This window comes from Loxodonta africana, chromosome 11 (assembly GCF_030014295.1).
Source record: "Loxodonta africana isolate mLoxAfr1 chromosome 11, mLoxAfr1.hap2, whole genome shotgun sequence".
In the NCBI taxonomy this organism is placed as follows: Eukaryota; Metazoa; Chordata; class Mammalia; order Proboscidea; family Elephantidae; genus Loxodonta; species Loxodonta africana.
In genome coordinates, this window is record NC_087352.1 from 72111788 (window position 1) to 72131279 (window position 19492).

Consider the following 19492-nt stretch of genomic DNA (forward strand, 5'->3'; position numbering starts at 1 on the left):
TCTGTGTGTGTACAGAGAACAAATCATGAAATACATCTAATGGAGAAGACAGATGCATATAGTGTGATCTTTTAAAAAATCAGCTGTAATGTACATTAAGTACAAGTTATAGAAATGTGTAGCTAGGTTTTAAAAAACATTTTATTATGCTTTAGGTGGAAGCTTACACACAACAAATTAGGTTCCCATTTAACAATTTTTATACAAATTGTTCTATGACTTTGGTTACATTTTTCACAATGTGTCAACATTCTCATTATTTCCATTGTTTTTGTTCTGTTGCAATTACTCTAGCTTCCCTGCTCTTCTTCAGCTTCTCATCTTTGTTTTACGGTAAATGTTGACCATTTGGTCTCATATAGTTGATTATTTAAGGGAGCACAGCACCCATGGGTGGTACTGTTTATTTTATAAGTAGCTAGGTTTTAAGCGCCCTGGTGGCACAATGGTTAAGAGCTCAGGCTGTTAACCAAAAGGTCAGCAGTTCGAATCCACCAGCTGCTCCTTGGAAACCCTATGAGGCAGTTCTAATCTGTCCTACAGGGTCACTATGAGGCAGAAACAACAGCAATGGGTTTGGTCTTTGGTTTCTATTGTTTCAATAAGGAACCCTGAATGGTGCTGTGATTAAGCACTCGGCTACTAACCAAAAGGTCGGTGGTTTGAACCCACCAGCCCCTCTGCAGAAGAAAGATGTGGCAGTCTGCTTCCATAAAGATTTACAGCCTTATTGGGTCACTATGAGTTGGAATTGACTCAACAGCAATGGGTTTGGTTTTGGATGATTTCAGGAATTTTGAAGATTAAAGCCTTACCCTGAAACACAGCTTTATTTGATAATCCCAAAGCAGGGACAGTAGCTCCCTCTGGAAGATCGCTCTCTTGCTGGAATAAAATGTATGATATATATGTTTTATTTAAGTTTTAAAAGCTGGAAGTTACTACTGCCTCAGGCAGTACAAAATGTGTGTTCATAAATAAGAAAGCTTAAAGACCACCTTGTGCTGATGTCTAACCATACTTTCATTTCCTGAACCAACACATACAATGCTATGCAATCATTTTCCAATACCCAGGCCTCATCTAACCCCCAAACCCCACCAGTCCATGAAGCTGGGCATCCTCTCTCTCATCCATGAGCTCGACAAACCCTAACAGCTAAATGGGTTCCAGTGTCTCACAGGGACTGTACTGGGCTCACTTTGGGCAAAGAGTGGGCTAAAAATGGAAGGCTCAGAGTTCCACTTCCAAGGCACGTCCCTGACGATGCTCATGCAAACACAAGTATTTTCCAGAAAGGCACCAGAACACTACTTTCATTAAATGTATTCAAACAACTTCTAAGGCATATAATTTGAAGTGGCAATACAGGCAATTTGCTTATACTCTGTAACTTAAATCAATCAAATTACTACACGTGAAGCTATATGTTAACCATCAAAACTGGCATATGTCCAAATACAAAGACTGTTTTTTTACAATTTAACTGTAATACATGGACTGGTACTAGACATGAACATAAACAATGAGAATGTAAACTACCATCAAGAATAGCTATCCAGAATGCTTCCTTTATCTCAGAATCAAGAAAAATGTAACAGCACGGAACAGTAATGACTAACATTGCTACATACCTATCTCTGATTTAGTATGGGAGTAAAACCTAAAATATAACAAGAGGCCTTCCAGTCTACAGGATTCCTGTATATTAGGACACAGAACTGAGTGTATACCTGGGATTAAGCCTCCCATGTAATCCTAAAACCATATTTCAATCCCTAGAACTGAGAGATCCTGAAATTAACTGCTTCTTCACCTCCACATGCTTGTGTCGTTAGATGCCATTGAGTTGATGTCCGACTCACAGCGACCCCACGTGACAGAGTAGAACTGCCCCATAGGGTTTCCTAGGCTGTAATCTTTATAGGAGCAGATTGCCAGGTCTTTCACCTGTGGAGCTGCTGGGTGGGTTTGAACCACCAACCTTTTGGTTTGTAACTAAGTGCTGAATTGCTGCACCACCAGGACTCCTTCCACATGCTTAGCTCTATATAGTAAGAAAGGAACCCTGGTGGGGCAATGGTTAAATGCTTGGCTGCTAACCCAAAGGTTGGTAGCTCAAACGTGCCCAGACGCTCTGTAGGAGAAAGAATTGGCATCTATAGTCTAGAAAATTCTATGGGGCACTTCTACTCTGTCACATGGGGTTGCTGTGAGTCAAAAATTCACTTGATGGCACCTACCAACAACAACAACATATAATAACCACAGCCCAGACCTCCCCATTGATCTCATTCCCAGTGTCCATTATTAGAAGACACAAGCAGAACAGAGCCTTAGATCCTCTTCACATAATCAAGAAAGACTGTGGTATGAGGTGCTCAGTATATACTCCAGGAAATTAAATTTTCTTCATTTTGAACAACTCTCAAATCTTCACTTCTTCTCCAGCCTTACCCAGACTGCTACTGGTTTCCCTGCCTTCAGAGTCTCTGGGCTCAAATACATACTGCCCTTGGCTAAGTCTCATCATCTAAAAATGTTTTTCATCATCAGTTTCTTTGTTTAGGGCCTCCACCGGCACTGCACAGCCTGAACTGTGCCTGCCTCCCAAGGTCTTCTGCCATTTGACCTTTCTCCATACTCTCCATCTACCTCTGCACTCTTCACTCCAACAAGTACCCCAACAGCTCTTTACACCCCACTGCTCCTTTTCTCTTCTTCTGCCTATTAGAAGCATCCTCAGTCATTTCAAGCTTGGAACCAAATTTGTGACCCAACTCTAAGTACAGAATAGGACCACATGATATCACTTCCATGTAACATAACCATCTTCCTAATTATTTTCCCTTCCTTCAAAACTAGGTACTTTACAATTTTTATATTCTATGTGTTTTTATACAGAGCCCTGGTGGTGCAGTGGTTAAGAGCTACAGCTGCTAACTAAAAAGTTGGCGGTTTGAATCTACCAGCTGCTCCCTAGAAATCCTATGGGGCAGTTCTACCCTGTTCTATAGGGTCATTATGAATCGACAGCACAAAACAACAACAATGTATTTTTATAAGTAGTTCATTTAGAGAAGTGAGTATACACAGAAATAAAAGCTTATCCTTACAAAATTCACTTGCAGCCCCCTTAAACATTTTCTCATTACTCCATTATAGTAACTTCTTCCTTCCACGAAATTTACGTTAGCACTACAAAAATTCAGCAAGTAACTGGTCTCATCTAATAACTGCAGGTAAGTTACCTCTAGCCCTACTCTACAGTTAGATGGTAATCTCCTTAAAAATAGACCCATCTTTTATATTTTGTTTCATCCTAGGTACCTAGAACAATGATTCAGGTCATGCATCAATAGATATATTCATGTATTAATCAAAATTTTAATGACGCTTTACAGTACCTTGGGCTAATGCGTTACACAAAATTTCTGGTTTTAAATCACTATGCGTCACAGTACACACACACGTTTGTCAAGTCAATAATTAACAATCTGACTTTCTAACTATATACTCCGTTTACAGCCCAAAGTCAAAACTTTTAAAATTTTAAGCAAAGAGACTAGAATTAATTAAAACAGAGGAATACTCACATTACAAAGTACATGATTCAGTGACTGGCCTGTAATGGTACAAAAATTTTCCACAAAATTCCGAGGTGCAGAAAAAACCCGCAGAACTTTTTCATCTGCTCCAGACACAAACTGGAACCGGTTAATCATGGCTAAACATTTTAGGTCATATCCATGTATCTGAGGTCTTGCAATTTCATGCCAAGTCACCTAGGTATTGAAATAGTAGTTTAAAAAAAAAAACTGTCTCAAAAACCAAAATTCTTTTCAATAAGCAAAATGCTAGACTGAAAATTATTTACTATGCCATGAAAATCTGACCATGGGGCAGATTCATTCCCTGTTGTATCAACAGATCATTCCTTTTTATTGTTCGATAGTAGTATTCTCTTGTTGGGTCATGCCACATTTGTTCATCCATTCACCTACTAATGGACAGCTGGGTTTCCGTTTTTGGCCTTTACCAATAAAGCTGTTATGAACAAGTCTTTGCATGGATATATGTTTCCATTTCTCTTGGATAAATGCCTGTACGTAGAATGGCTAGATGATACGGTAGATACATACAGTTGATCTTCGTTATTTAGGGATTCCATATTTACAAATTCACCTATTCACTAAAATTTACCCGTAACCCCAAAATCAATACTCGCAGTGCTTTCATGATCATTTGCGGGCATGGACATGTACAGAGCAGCAAAAAGCTTGAGTCGCCCAATACACCTGAGGTCCAACAAGACTGCTTCGGTGTTTGCTCAGTGCTCAAGGTGACTTTATTTGAATAACGAAAATTGACTATATTTAACATTTTAAGAAACTGTCCAAAGTAGTTATACCATTTTACAATCCTCTCTGCAGTGTACGAAATTCCTGTTGCTCCACATCTTCACCACCACTTGGTAGGGACAGTCTTTTTAACTTTGGCCATTCTAACAGGTATGTAATGATGGCCCATTGTGGTTTTAATTTGCATTTCACTAATGACTAATAGTGTTGAGAGTATTTTTCATGTGCTTATTTTCCACCCATATACCTTCTTTGGAGATATGTGTATTCCAATCTTTTGCCCATGCTTTTACTTTTATTATTACTTAGTTTTGAGAAGTTCTTTAAATACTCAGGATACAAGTTCTTTATCAGACAAATGCTTTGTAAATACTTCCTACTCGTTTGTGATTTGTCTTTTCATTCTTCTAACAAGTGTCTTTCAAAGAGCAGAAGTTTAAATTTTGGTGAAGTCCAATTTATAAATTGTTTTCCTAAAGGGTCATGAATAAACAACTACTGAGCCACACTGGTAACATATGTCAACTCATCAAGAGCCACAAAATCACTCTAAATCATTTGTTTTTTAATTTACTACTGATGTTGCTTCCAGTGTCCTCAACTCTATAATATGAAACTGTCAAATGTGTTATTGAAGCAGTAACGTTAGAGGTGAATTTCATTCATTCTCATGAACTAAACCATAGTCAGTTCTGTGAATATCCTGACTTCCCTACCACACAGCAGGTCAGCAACTTCCGAGGGGTAAAGTTTTACTGTGATTTTTTGAGCTCAGAGAGAATACTGAAAATTTTCTGAGCAAGAATAATTGCCCTTGGCCACTATTATTCAACACTGTATGACTTTAGAAACTAGCTTTTGCTGCAGACTTGATGTTTCCTAATGAATTCAACCTAACATTACAAGGCTTAACAGCACTTCTATGAATAATAAAATATATTTCAAAAGCAACTAACATTTGAGTCACAAGAAATGCCCAGTAGCTTTACACTTTCCATACCACCAAAAACTAAAAGACAGATTTCCATTCTTATACAAATTTACAGTGAATACAGTTTCTAAGAAGACTCTTATACAATTCTATAAACGCCTTCTAAGCAATAAATACGCTTAATCAAAATCATGTGTATTGACTGGTGTTAGTATTTGGCGGTACCTATCTGTGTCAAAATCATTTTCAAAGATAAAACATGTAGAATTTCACTGCAGATCAGCTTTAATAGGTTCACATTTATAAACGATTCTGACGACAGGGAATACTAACTTTGAACTCCAACTAAAAGAAATGTTAATAACCAAAAAAGAATTCCACTCCTCTTACTAGTAGACTTATATTACAAAATATATATATATTTCATTACCATTATTACATTTTGAATTTTATGAACAAAAATTTGGGGGAAATTTGTTTTCTCTCTTGTTATAGAGGTACCCACCTACACCATAAAAAAATAGCCTTGATTTTTCCTCTAGGCCAGCAAACCCTAAAATATTTACTCTCCAGCCCATCACTGAAAAAGTTTACAAACACCTGGACTGGAGAGACACAGAGAATTATGGAATTCAGAATGGGGAGAAACATTTCTTTGGAGATGGTGGTATTAAAAAAGTATTCTGGTAAAACTAAGAGTGATAATTTTTTCTTCATTTGTTTTTAAATTTTTTTCTTTAAAATACAGTAAAAGTGTAGTTTAATAATATTATTTCTTAATCTTTCTTTAGCATTAAATATAGCTCCAGGACAAATATGGCCTCCAGGACAAATAATATGAATAGAAATGGACTATTATGAATAAATCCATTATAACATTTTAATTTCTACATAAAGTCAAAGAAAACAATGTTCTTAAACTGTTATGATGGCAATATTTATTGAGCGCTGTCTATGAACCAGGCACTATTTAAGTGCTTTACATGTATTAACTCATTTAATCCCATAACAATTTCCATTTTATTGATAAGGAAATTGAGTCACAGAGAGCTTAAGTAACTTGACTGAAGTCACACAGCTGTCAAGTGGCAGAGGGAGGAAATGACTGGCTTCAGAGGCCATACTTATTATATTCACTACGCTAAACTACCTCTCACTTTAAAATCTACGTGGTTTCTAAACTGGTTTGAATAGCAAACTGGATATGTGAAATACCGTATTATGCAAAACTATTTGATTTCTGAATTACAAGTAGCAAGAGTTTGGATAATGAGTTTATCAAAAGTGTATCTGAATCTATTCAACTCCCAAGTCTTGACGGGTAGAGCTGGATAATAAGGTTCTCCTGTATTTATGAATGGGAGACTAGAATGAAAGAAAAAGGAAGGAAAATGTAGTTGTACTTATGGTTTAAGTATGCATGTTGCCCCTACCTTGATTTAAACTTAACTGAACTTTTTATTTTGAGGTAATTGTAGATTCACATGTGGGGGTATGAAATAATAGAGAGAGACTCTGTATACATTTTAACTGGTTTCTCCCCACAATGGCACAACCAGTATATCGATATACTCAAAAGACAGTCAAATCATCTTAATTTTATTTTAAATGGGATTCCTTTCTAAAGTTTAGTTTCCCTTAAAAAAAAAAAAAACTTAAAAAAAAAAAAACTTGCTTTTTTTTACTGAAGTATCACATGCATACAAAAATGTGCTTAATTACTAAAGTGCACAACTGAATGAATTTTTACAAATATACCAGTACCCAGAAGAAAAAAAAAAGCAGTATCAGCATTCCAGAAACTCCCCCATTCCTGCTCCCAGTCACCTCCTCCCACTGTCCAACATAATCACTATTCTCATTTCAAAAAACAGTTTTAAACATCTGCTTTAAAAAATAAAAATATTATGTCATACAAATGGCCATTTCTGGGAGATAAAGCTCTAAGAATTTTAACACATCTACAGATTCAGGTAACCACCACCATAACTGGGATACAGAAGAACTCCATCATCCCTAAAAACTCCCTCATGATATCCCTTTAGTCACATTCTCTCCCCACACCAAACTCCTGGTAATGACTGATCTGTCTCTTTTTCCCTATAATTTTGTCTTTTTGAGAATGTCACAGATGGGAGTCATACATCACATAACCTTTTAAAACCAGCTTTTCTCACTCAGTATAATGTCTTTGAGCTTCATTTATTTCATTGTTGCCTCATGTTTTACCGCTGAGTAGTATTCCTTTGCATGAATATACCTTGTTTCTGGTGATTATAGATAAAGATACTAAAAACATTTGTGTACAGGTTTTTGACTGAACGTAAGTGTTCATTTCTTTATAGTAAATCCCCAGAAGTGGGAATCCAAGGTCATATGCTAAGAGTATGTTTAAGTTTTTAAAACACCAAACCATTTCTCCATAGTGGGTGTACTACTTCATATTCCCACTAGCAGTATATGAAAGTTCCAGTCACTCTGCATCCTTACCATCCTTACCGTATTTTTTTTTTTTTTTAACTTTAGCCATTCTAGAGGGTCAGTAAGGGTATCTCATCATGGCTTTAATCTTCATTTTCCTAATGGCTAACAAAGGAACCCTGGTGGTGCAGTGGTTAGTGTTTGGCTGCTAACCAAAAGGTCAGCAGTTTGAACCCACCACCGGCTCCACCGGAGAAAGATACGGCAATCTGCTTCCATAAAGATCACGGCCTTGGAAAGCCTATGGGGCAGTTTTACTCTGCCCTATAGGGTCAGTATGAGTTGGAATCAACTTGACAGCGATGGGTTTAATGGCTAACAATGGTGCAGCACTGTTTTTCAATGTGGATCAGTTAAATAGGAAGACATTTTACCTGTGATTGGTCTTTTCTCCTCCATGGAGCAAAAAGTCGTGTTGTCTGGTCAGTACCAACAGTGATGATAAATTCTCCTTCTGGATCCCACATTAGGTCTTGGACACCATCGAAGTGTCCCGAAATGACAATCTCTGGAGTCCATTCTTTCTGTAATGAAAGTGTTCGTGACAGATATCATTTCATCGAAGACCAGCACCACTCAAAGTAAAGCACTCAAGTTTCATAATGGGAAAGTCCCCACTAAGATGAAAAGCTAAGTATGGGATCTAAAATATTGGGAACATAAAACAATAGGATCCATTTTTCAATCAGGCATATTAGAACTTAAACATTCCAATATGCGTTCTACCCTTTAAAGCAGTCACCTTGGGAAATTTCTCTTTCAATCTTATTGAATTACTCCTAGAAGCCAGCCATTACATAACCCGTTTGTGCCTCAATTAATACTTCTGTAAAATAGAGACAGTACTAACACCTACCTCATAGGGTTGTTATAGGGATTATATGAGTTTATATTTGTGAAGCATGCAGAACAATACTGGCACATTCCAGGTACTATAAAGAATATATTAAACTAAATAGTAAAGAAAGAGTACTGTGTAAAATCAGTCAAAGGATCTGAGAGTCTGAGAGTGTGCCTGATGGCTTTCTTTATGAAATAAAAGAAGTTACATGTGTAGAAGACAGAAAGATGGATCAAACCTAGCTGATGCACCTACTGAGGAGCCAGGAGTCGCCATGTAAACAACTGACAACAAAAGAGAAAATGTCATATGCCTGGTCCACAGAACATTCCTTTGAACAACTTCAACTGGTTGAAAAACTCCATCTTTAGTGGAGAATTAAACATATATAAATAGCCGAAAGATCATGCAAAGCCAAGGCCAATGAATACAGTCAGTGATTAAGCTAAGCTATATTATTTTCTGATTAAAAAAAAAAAAAAAAAAGGCTGTGACAAAGAAATGCTATTAATTTTCTCTGTGAAGCAAAAACTGATTTTAAAGTTAGAAGTAATGGGAGTTTCAAAAAAGTTTTAAGTAACGGGCAATGTTTTTGGACTAATAGTATAGTTTTTCCAAAATAACAGTGTAAAGGGCAGTGTTTATTTGCACATATAGAACCTGGTATATTTATTTTTAAAAATTACCCTCAATACTTGGTAAGGAGCTATCATAAATATGAAGTCAAATTATAAGTACAAAAACGGATAGTGGTAATGGCTATACAACATTATAAACATAATGTCAATGAATTAACCATACATATAAAAAATGCTGAAATGGCAAATGTTTTGTTATATACATATTCACAACAATTAAAAAAAAAAAGTATAAGCACAAGTACAAAGAAATCCTGCCTTTTAAGCTTCTCCTCACTCACCTGACACCCATTTCTATAGCTGTAACCCCTTGCCATCAAGTCCATTCCAACTAATTGAAACCAGAGTAGAACTGACCCAGAGTTCCCAAGGAGGACCTCGTGGATTCAAACTGCCAACCTTTTGGTTAGCAGCCATAGCTCTTAACTACTATGCCACCAGGGTTTCCATGCTTTTCTATGGAGGCCCTCAAATACCATCTGAAATACAGCTCAAACGAGCTCTGAGTTAAGTATAAAATTAAATTCAGAAAACATCTTACTTTAAAAGTGTCATAGCTGATGATTCTTTTTATCATTTAACAGTGAAAACAACCTTGAGGGTCACAATGGAATGAGGATCTCACCTCATGTACGGAGAAGTCAGAACACATAGGCAGGCTCAACTGTTATAAAGCCCACAAACTAAAGGTAGTATAAATGCATGATTTTTTTTCTTTATAAAGGGAGCATCAGATGCATTCAGAATCTGCTAACTCAAATTTTGCACAATAGTCTTATTTCTTTCATTTATTTAATTTAAAATATACTTATATAGTATCCAGAAACCCTGGTGGCATAGTGGTTGAGTGCTATGGCTGCTAACCAAAGAGTCAGCAGTTCGAATCTGCCAGGCGCTCCTTGGAAACTCTATGGGACAGTTCTACTCGGTCCTACAGGGTTGTTATGAGTCGGAATCGACTCGATGGCAATGGGTTTTTTGGTTTTATATAGTATCCAGTATGTATCTGGACCTGTTTTATATAATTTACAAATACGAACTCATTTATTTAAGCACCATAATAACCCTATGAATACATGCTATTATTATCCCTATTTTAGAGGCGAGAACCTGAAAAGATTAAGTAATGTTTGCAAAGTCACACAGCTAGTAAGTGGTGAGGCCAGGATCTGAATCCATGCTGTTTGGCTCCAGGTCTATGCCCTTAGCCACTATATTCCTGCTGTCTAATTCCCCTAAACCCAAAGAAACTGATCAGAAGTAAGCTAGCAAGTAAGGGAAGGATACTGTTCAGAGGCCACTACATGACTCTAGGAAGAAGACAGACTACCTCTGTGTGAGACAAAAAATTCTAAGATCTAAAAGAGCCAAAACTTTGGAGGGTCATTTAGAATTACACATATCAACAGCCCTTGAGAGCATCAATATATCCCACCGCTAAATAACAGGTGATCCTAATGCCCTACTGTCCCTTATTCATTTAATAACGATCTACAGAGTACTTAGCAGTCCAACAAGAAAGCGTTAAAATTGTGTTATATTCTTTAAGACAGGGAAGTTATACATTTTAGGAAAATACTCATCAATAAAATCAGGTAGCTTAAAAGCGGTGCTGTCATTAGCTGTTCTCTAGTAGCTCCTGATTCATGGCAACACCACGCACAGCAGAACAAAACGACGTCTAGTCCTGCAGAACTGCTGTGGACCGGACCATTGTGTTCCACAGGGTTTTCAGTGGCTGATTTTCAGAAGTGGGTCATCAGGCCTTTCTTTGTAGTTCGTTTTAGTCTGGAAGCTCCACTGAAACCTGTTCAGCATCATAGCAACACGCAAGCCTCCACTGACCAATGCTGGCTGCATATGAGATGCATTGGCCAGGAATCAAACCAACATATATTTCGCTTATGTAGAAAATTTATCTGCATGGAAGTATTTTCTTCCTATGTGCAAATTTTAATACATCAGTAATGTTGCAGAAACTAGTACCTTAATTGTTAGAAAAACGTGAGTTACTTAACTAGTGTAACTAGAGGATAATGTCTCTAAAAACAAGTGATACCACTTGAACCTAAATGCTTCTACTATGTTTCTGGAAAATGTTATAAGAAAAACAATGCTGTTTAGCTAGGATTCATGGCAGTTGACCAGAAACGCTTCATTCAAAAATGCCGCTTACCGGGTTAGCTGCGTTCTGCTTCCAAAGGTGCAATGCTCCGTGGAAAGCGTGTGCAACGATCATGGACCCATCGTCGCTGAACTGGCAATCGTAAAACCCCAGGGTATTCCCACCAACTTCACCTACTCGAACCTGTACAAAAACAGAAAACCATTCCCAGTCAACAGTCCACATTGCTTAGTGGAAGCCATTTGATTCCAGAGGTTGTTTAAGTCCCTAGTCATCTGACACACACACACACAGAGAGTGAAAATCTGCAGTTAGAGGAATACAGACTTGAGATTTAAATATTAAGTTTATAAAACCCAATTTCCTGTTCCTTAAACAAACATCCACATTTTTACCTGTTCTAGCCAAACTCCTGACTCTTCATCTGGAGCCCAGAGAATCATGGTTTTATCCATTGAGGCAGACAACAATCTCATTGGTTGCTGCAGAACACCATCTAAGGAATAAAAACTAATGCCTTCAGGTGGTCAACAAGCATAATTTTCATAACTACCAGAGAAAACAACAAAAACACAACCACCAAAAGTACTGCAAGATGTTCAATGCAGCACTGTTAGTAATACCAGGAGTCTGGAAAGAACAGAAATATCTACCATTAGAAAAAAAGATAAAAGGTCATGGTTTAATCAGACAATGGAGTAATATACTAGAGCTACATGCATCAACATGGATACATCTTCAAAACATGTTAAGTTAAAAAAAGCAAGTTGTAAAAGAATAAACACATATTGATACTATTTGTCAAGTTGTAATAACTGTAAAATAAGATCATGTTTACAGTTACATAAATGTGCATTAAAAGCACAAAGAAATGCACAGGGAGGGTATGCACTGAATTTAGGACTGTAGTTACTCTGGAGAAGCATGGAGGGAAAGGGATCAGGAAGGGATAAACAGGGGTTCTCATTATAATACCATATTAAAAAAAAAAAAAAACTGCAGCAATATGGCAGAATGTAAGTATGAGCTAAATGGTAGTAATCCGAATGCTCACTATTGCTATTCTCTATTTTTGTCCTGGGGAGAAGGCCAGCAGAAAAATGTGAGGTTGCGCTTTGCTCAGCTCTATACACCAGCATTAGGTCACATCTGTAGAGAACCCTCATTTCAAAAATGGTGGTTAAGGACAAAAGAAAAAAGGGAAAAAAGAGTCTTGCTTTTTCATAAAAAAAGCAGCTCTGTATTATGAAAGGTAAGGGTTCTCGTGAATTTCGTTTCAGTTTCCCTTAAATCCCATAAAGGTAAGAGAAGGAGTTAACAGGGGTGTGGTTATTTCAACATCATGGCAGGGATCATACTTTCGTCCATTTGGGAGTGCAATTTTCAACTGAACTAAGTGTCCAACAGGACAGGGCTGCAGTATTGTGCTTTGTCAACTTGAAAATGTCTTATACTTGAGATTTCTTATCATACTCTGTAAAAAAATTCTTCACTTTATGTGGTCAGCCCAAAATTCTATGTATGACATTTAACTGAAATGAGAATACATGTATGTCTTTCTTCCTACCTTTGTAAAAAGATGGTTGCCAGTGAACTGCATTTACCCAATTTTCATGACCAGCTAGTACAGTCTCCAGAGTAACTGCAAATTCTATTTTAACACCTGTAACAAAAGCAATGAAAGTTTTCTTTCCTCGAAGCACTTCTAAAAACAATGTCTTTATAACTAACTCAGTTGTGGAAATTGGGTCAAATAAAAAAATTAGAACAAAACATGATAGCTTAGATTCAACAAAAAGTACATGCATTCCAAGATTTCATTAACTCACCCAATGTTCAAAGTTACAGGAGAAAACAAGTGGTAAAAATAGATACATTTTTCCGTATCTGGTCATAACCAAATATTAAAGAACATGTTCTATTTTTTTGATTTCCTGGGATAGCTACTATTATACTATAATCAACAAGCATAAACAGATATGCCAGCTTTCTTACTATCCCCATTATCAGTGTAATAGCCTAAAATACCATAAAAAATCTTAAGAGAAATGCATAAGGAAACCAAATCAGTATTCTGACCTTTCAAACAAAATAACTAATGCAAATATCAAGAAAAATTTCATATGTGGGTATAAGCTGCCAATTAATACGCTGATTACAGTACTGTCCGGTCCTCCCCTTTAGTAGTATGTTACCAGAATGTCAACTGTGATGGCTTATAATCAAGTGTAAAAAAGAAGAGTATACCTGAGTGAACACTGCTCACTGAAGACTAACTTTATAATTTAGGTACATATCCAAAAATATTTCCTTTAAATAGAGCTTCCTACCAGGACCCACCATGCAGGGTATATATAATCAGAATTACATATACTACTCAAATTTAGGATTTTAGCTTGTCTCTTATGAATATCCTCCAACAAAGTTATGAATAATTCACATTCTACCTTTATGTCTATTTAAGATTAATGAGATTTCAAAAAATTATATGTAAAAAAGCATAAAAATAAGGCGTTACCATGCTAAAACTGAAAATTTGGTAAAAATTAATTTACTGAGAGAACATTAAGTATTGTTTTCAGCAATTTTTTCAAATCTTATTATTGTTCATAAGAAAATTAAGTTTCATATGTGAAAAACGACTCATCTTTACATAAAAAAGAAAAATTCATATTATCAGTTTTAGGCAGGAATCTGACACGTCTTAAAAACTAACCCTCACAGAGGTGTCTGATGAAACAGATACATGAACCAGCTAAGAGATTCAACTATAGCTACATCAAGTATTGTCATTATTACTCACTTTCACTTTCTATAGTAAAAGTGTTTTCCTTCAGTCTTATATTATCATCATCTTGAGTTTCTAAAGATGTTGCTTTAATATACAGCCTCCATATTCTTATCAGGCAGTCTTGTGAACAGCTTGCAAGGAAAAGATCGCTACCTAAATACAAAAGCATATTTTATTACTTTTACAACATTACATTCTTAAACTTAGGTATAAGACATTCTCTTCTACAATTTGCATTTCTAGATATCTCACCAAAAAAATTAGCCGTTGCTTCATTACCCTTCATGCATTTGACTATGTTCATTTTAAATAATATTAACAAATATACAATGTTAATAAATGTTTACAACATGTGGTATTCTTATACACAGTCTACTCAGTTCTGCAAAGAACTTTTCAAGAATGTCTGCTAGTGTCATCTTATAAACTCAACTTATTCCATCCTCTTCCATCCCAACTAATAGTTAATAGAAGAGATAAGTAATCTCTTTCCTAATGGGGACAGTAGAAAAAAATAATGTACAAAAAAAATTTCAAAACTAAAACATAAGGAGCTGATTTCTTGGATGTTACATAGACTTGTACCCACCAGATGTGCTTTAGCAAAACTTCATACTGACCAAAGGGCGCCCATTCCACGCCTCTCATCCAATCCTCATGTCCTCGGAGAAAAAGCACTTTCTCGAACTATTTAGATAACAAAAATCATCAGACTAAATATAAGAATTTAACATTTTCATGAAGATTAATAACTTCATATTAGTGACTGGTCCCAGCCAGCCCTACTGCATTGATTTTTATTGGAAACACTATCTGATTAGACATAGGATAAAGCACTCAATTGGGGATGACAAACCTTGTAATATAACATCAAATCATCCAGTTGAGCAACCCTGAGTAGATAATATAACATCTGTAGACCTTAAATACTCTAAATGCTTATAAGGTGAAATGACATGCTGAGGGCTCAATACAGAAAAAAAGTCGGGTAGTTTCACATTTCTAATTTTCTTACAGAATGCAAAGAAACAAGTAACCCCGTTATTAAATAATGAGCCTAAAGCTAACCAACCACCTTTCTGAAACAAATGCTTCCCTATTTAGTTTAACTGCTCCAAGCACAGGTAAAGCTCAGAAAAGCAAATAAACACTACCAGTGGGCATTTCACTATAGCTATATTTCACCTTATTTAAAATTTTTAAGAATTATCAGGGGGTGCTTCCCTGTAGATATATTATACTTGATATAAAAATTTTAAGAGAAAGAAAAAAAAACACTATCATGCATCCTCCTTCCCTCCTGCTCCCACCTAATGGCCCTTTTTCCCCAAACAACGCTGGGCTTGGTGGCCTAAGTATCAGTTACACGGCATTCAAACAGAGAGTAGGACGCCATCTATCAGAGAATGGTCAAAAAGATTCTCCTATGAGATTATGTTGTTTAGATTGAAATCCTTAAAATGTATAATCTGGAAATAATTGATATATGTGATTAATAAGAACACAACTCTAGTCTCTTATTAAACATAACTAATTACCTGATCATTCTCTTGAACAAATAAGTGAATTTTGCAGTCGTCATCACCACATGCTAATATTGGTACTGGGGAGGGAAAAAGAGGCTTCACTGTTAAGTATTCCATCACGTTACGAATATCTACTGCCTATGCTGGATTCTAGGTGCTAGGCAAGGAATCCTGACTTCCGTCTCCCATACCATTGAGCAAATAAACTGGCGGTGCTGAATAAATATCTGTAGGAATAAAATCAATACTCTAACCTGTTCTATTAAATGGTTTCTCGGAACAGAAGGACTATTAATAAACTGCGAGTCCTTTCCTCCATTTTCCGTTGTTCATGAGCAGTGAAAGAGAAGCTCCAAGGCAGGTAAGGAGCATTTTCACTGTGTAAGTCAGAAAACCAAGTTGAAAAGTTGTTAATCCAAGTGAACAATAAAACAAAAGAGATACTAGGAGCCCAGCATCAAACGCACAAAGAGTTAAGGGTACAAGATGTTTGTTACTTCGAGGACCTTACATTTTGAGAATTCAATACAAAAACAAAACTCACAAAGCAATTAGAGAACAAAATAAAAAAGTACGTAATTAAATATATGGTTAAAAAGCCAGAAAAGATACAACTGTAAAATTAGTTTTCTTTAATAAGAGGAAGTAATTCACAACACAAAGGACAGCCTTGATGACTCTGGCATACAGATAAAAAAAACGGGGATTTTTTTTCTAAGTAAAAAAATTCACTGATACTATGTACATTTTTCAATTATACCTTACGCCAAATTAAAAAAAAAAAAAGAAGTCCCTTGGCATCAAGGCAGAAGGAAATTGTTTTCTTATAAAACCTGGTGTGCAGTTCCTCCTCCCAAGCAGCCCTCACACAAAGTAGAAGTGTAACATGAAACCACAGCTCCTGCCCACAAAGGAAAATAGAAGCCAGGGCTTCTAAGGCCTCTCTCCACCAAGCCTGGTTTCTACACAACTGAGGAGACAAAGAGACTGACTGACTCACACTGGCTATCATGCTTGTGGGGGATAATATAAACAGGTACAAATGGGTTGCATTGTAAAACAGAAATTTTTGTTTGGAAATTTTAAGTGGTCTTAGGCAAAGTGTCAACGTATAGGATGTGAAGGGGCTGTGATCTTGAGATGCTCACATGGTCATCTTCAGTATTTCTTGTCTTTTAACTTACCCCGTACCTTCACTTTCTAAAAAATTATTTTAAATAGTTTTCCCAAATCAGATCTACATACATTCACAATGTATTTCATAAATAACAATATCAACCCTTAGTAGCTATTAAGTAACTTAAATTTTCAACCAAAAAACCAAACCAAACCCACTGCCACTGAGTCAATTCTGACTCATAGCGACCCTACAGGACAGAGTAGAACTGCCCCATAGAGTTTCCAAAGAGGGCCTGGTGGATTCGAACAGCCGACCTTTTGTTTAGCAGCCATAGCTCTTAACCACTATGCCACCAGGGTTTCCAAATTTTCAACAGCTACCAATATTTCTAGTAACTCCCTTTAACTATTTTTTATACTCAGATCATTTAAATATTGAGTCAAAAGTTATGTTAGCTACCTCTTGTTTTGTGAAAACATTTAGATACAACATTGAGACCAATACATTTCTTTTAACTATACAAATATATGTATATATATTTTTTATGCTTGAAAGAATACTCACCATCAGTGTTAGGCAAAAAAGACAAGGACAGAGCCAGGGCAAATCCATTTCCAAAGTCCAAGGTCTGAAGGCATGTTACTAAGATATGACACAAAACATCATGAACAACTAACTCAGCTTATCCACCTAGAGGGGTTGGGTAGCATCATCATAGCCCTGAGTATCAGCAGGGAGATAAAAGTCAATCCTGAGCTGACAGGCAAAAGAAAAGCCCAAGAATTATTTGTGAGGCCAAGACTATTCCCCACAAACATAAACCCTCGCACTGATTATATGAATTAAAATGGCCAATTTTTAACTGGGTTATAGCGATCAAAATGACATATGAAAAGGCATAGAAGAAATTTTACACTGACAAACAGTTTGGTGTAGAGAAATTCTAAAGAAGTACAAAAGAAACATAAGACTTAGATAAGTATTATAAAATTTTAAACTTTAAACCAAAAAGATCCCTAAAGTCTTCTTAAAACCAAAAAAGTCCAGCTTTAGTAAAGGATGTCTGCCTTGAGCACTGTGCTCTTTTAAGATCTATCAATATGGAATCAAACTGACAAAAGCAACTTGAAATATCAAATAGAAAACTTAGGGGCAGTGAATTTACATTAATGAGGGAGGAACAATTCGGAAAAGGAGGGTGAGAATGATTGTACAACTCAAAGAATGTAATGAATGTCACTGAATTAAACATGTAGAAATTGTTTAATTGGTGTATGTTCTGCTGTGCACATTCTCAACAACAAAAAATAAATCATATATATATATATTTAAAAACCAGAATCATAACATTTATAAAGCTACTTGAAAGGTGAAAAGCGTAAATGTATGCTTCTTTAGTTATCCTTCATTTGATAATTACTATTTTGTTTGTCTGGGTTATAACCTGTTCCCAAACTTACCTTCTGAACCCTTCTTAGACCAGATTCGAACAGTTGAATCCGAAGCTGCAGAAACGATAAGTGTGTGTACTGTGACATCTGATGTCCTCCTCTGGTAAACAGCACACACTGAATAAACAGGTCCCTCATGGCCTTGGAGATGGACTGCTTTTAAAAGCTAAACCAGAAGGAATGACAAAAATATTGTGATTAAAAAAGGAGTGACCAGGCTCACCTTAATTTAACTGGAATCACAGGATTAACGGTACTGTTAAAATCCCTGACCCAGAAATAGGTCCTCAAAAGAAAACTGTCTAACCATATCACCAACACATAAAATTTGAATACCCTTTGAGACCATATTCTCACATCTAAAAATCTACCCTGAGGAGATAATAGCACAAGTATAAGACATATATAAAGATATTTATCACACACTGTTTACAGTAGCGAAAAATCACACTAACTTTCACTAATAGGAAAATGATTAAACACATTATAGTAGACATACATTGTATAAAAAAAAAAAGGAGTACTATAAATGTACGATTATTACCATGGAAAGATGTTTATGACCTTGGTGAATAAGTATTTTTAAAAACGGATTCAAAAGCCATGTACATTATAGTTTTTTTTTTTTAAATAATATGTTATATACCGCTAAATGTTAATATTAGACGTTTCAAGCCTCTGTTGATGCTGACTGTCTATAAACAATGACGGGGTCACATGAAATAGGTGAAAGAGAAACGGGACAATTTGAACAACAAACTGAATAATGACATTAATGAATTTAACCCATTGAGCGGAAAAACATGAATCCGTTAGTCTATACAGATAATAAATAAACAGGGAGGAGGGAAAATAAGTTCTTATAGTAGTATCCACTGCACTCAGTTACCATGTCTCTCTAGTCTCCTTTAATCTGGAAGAGTTTCTCAACCTTTCTTTGCCTTTGATGACACTGACATTTTAGAAGAACACAGGCCAGCTTTGTAGAATACCCTTTCTTTTGGACGGTCTGATGTTTCCTCACGAATTGATTCAGGACGTACATTTTGACAGTAACATCACATAAGTGCATCACATCAGGAGGCACATGATGTCACTTTGTCCCATTTTTAGTGAAATTAACCTTGATATCTTGGTAAAGGTCGTGTCTGACAGGTTTCTTCATTGTGAAGTTAACTGTTCTTGGTAATAATATGTGGGAGTATATTTTGAAACTACGTTAATATA

General features: G+C 36.1%; 1 protein-coding gene across 2 annotated transcripts in view; it reads right to left on the reverse strand.

The window, feature by feature from the left end:
• Positions 1-19492, reverse strand: part of ELP2 (elongator acetyltransferase complex subunit 2) — a 43003-nt gene that overhangs the window by 11855 nt on the left and 11656 nt on the right. For both annotated transcript variants that reach the window (XR_010323461.1, XM_010586763.3), the window contains exons 4-14: positions 18275-18431; positions 17379-17456; positions 15707-15771; positions 14789-14855; positions 14181-14321; positions 12945-13040; positions 11773-11873; positions 11429-11560; positions 8148-8297; positions 3597-3785; positions 816-885 (exon numbers count right to left, since the gene is read on the reverse strand). Coding sequence is in view for 1 of the 2 variants with exons in the window: in XM_010586763.3 (XP_010585065.2) it covers positions 816-885; positions 3597-3785; positions 8148-8297; positions 11429-11560; positions 11773-11873; positions 12945-13040; positions 14181-14321; positions 14789-14855; positions 15707-15771; positions 17379-17456; positions 18275-18431 (1246 nt within the window). In the remaining variant the exon portion in view is untranslated. The remainder of the gene's footprint in view (positions 1-815; positions 886-3596; positions 3786-8147; positions 8298-11428; positions 11561-11772; positions 11874-12944; positions 13041-14180; positions 14322-14788; positions 14856-15706; positions 15772-17378; positions 17457-18274; positions 18432-19492) is intronic.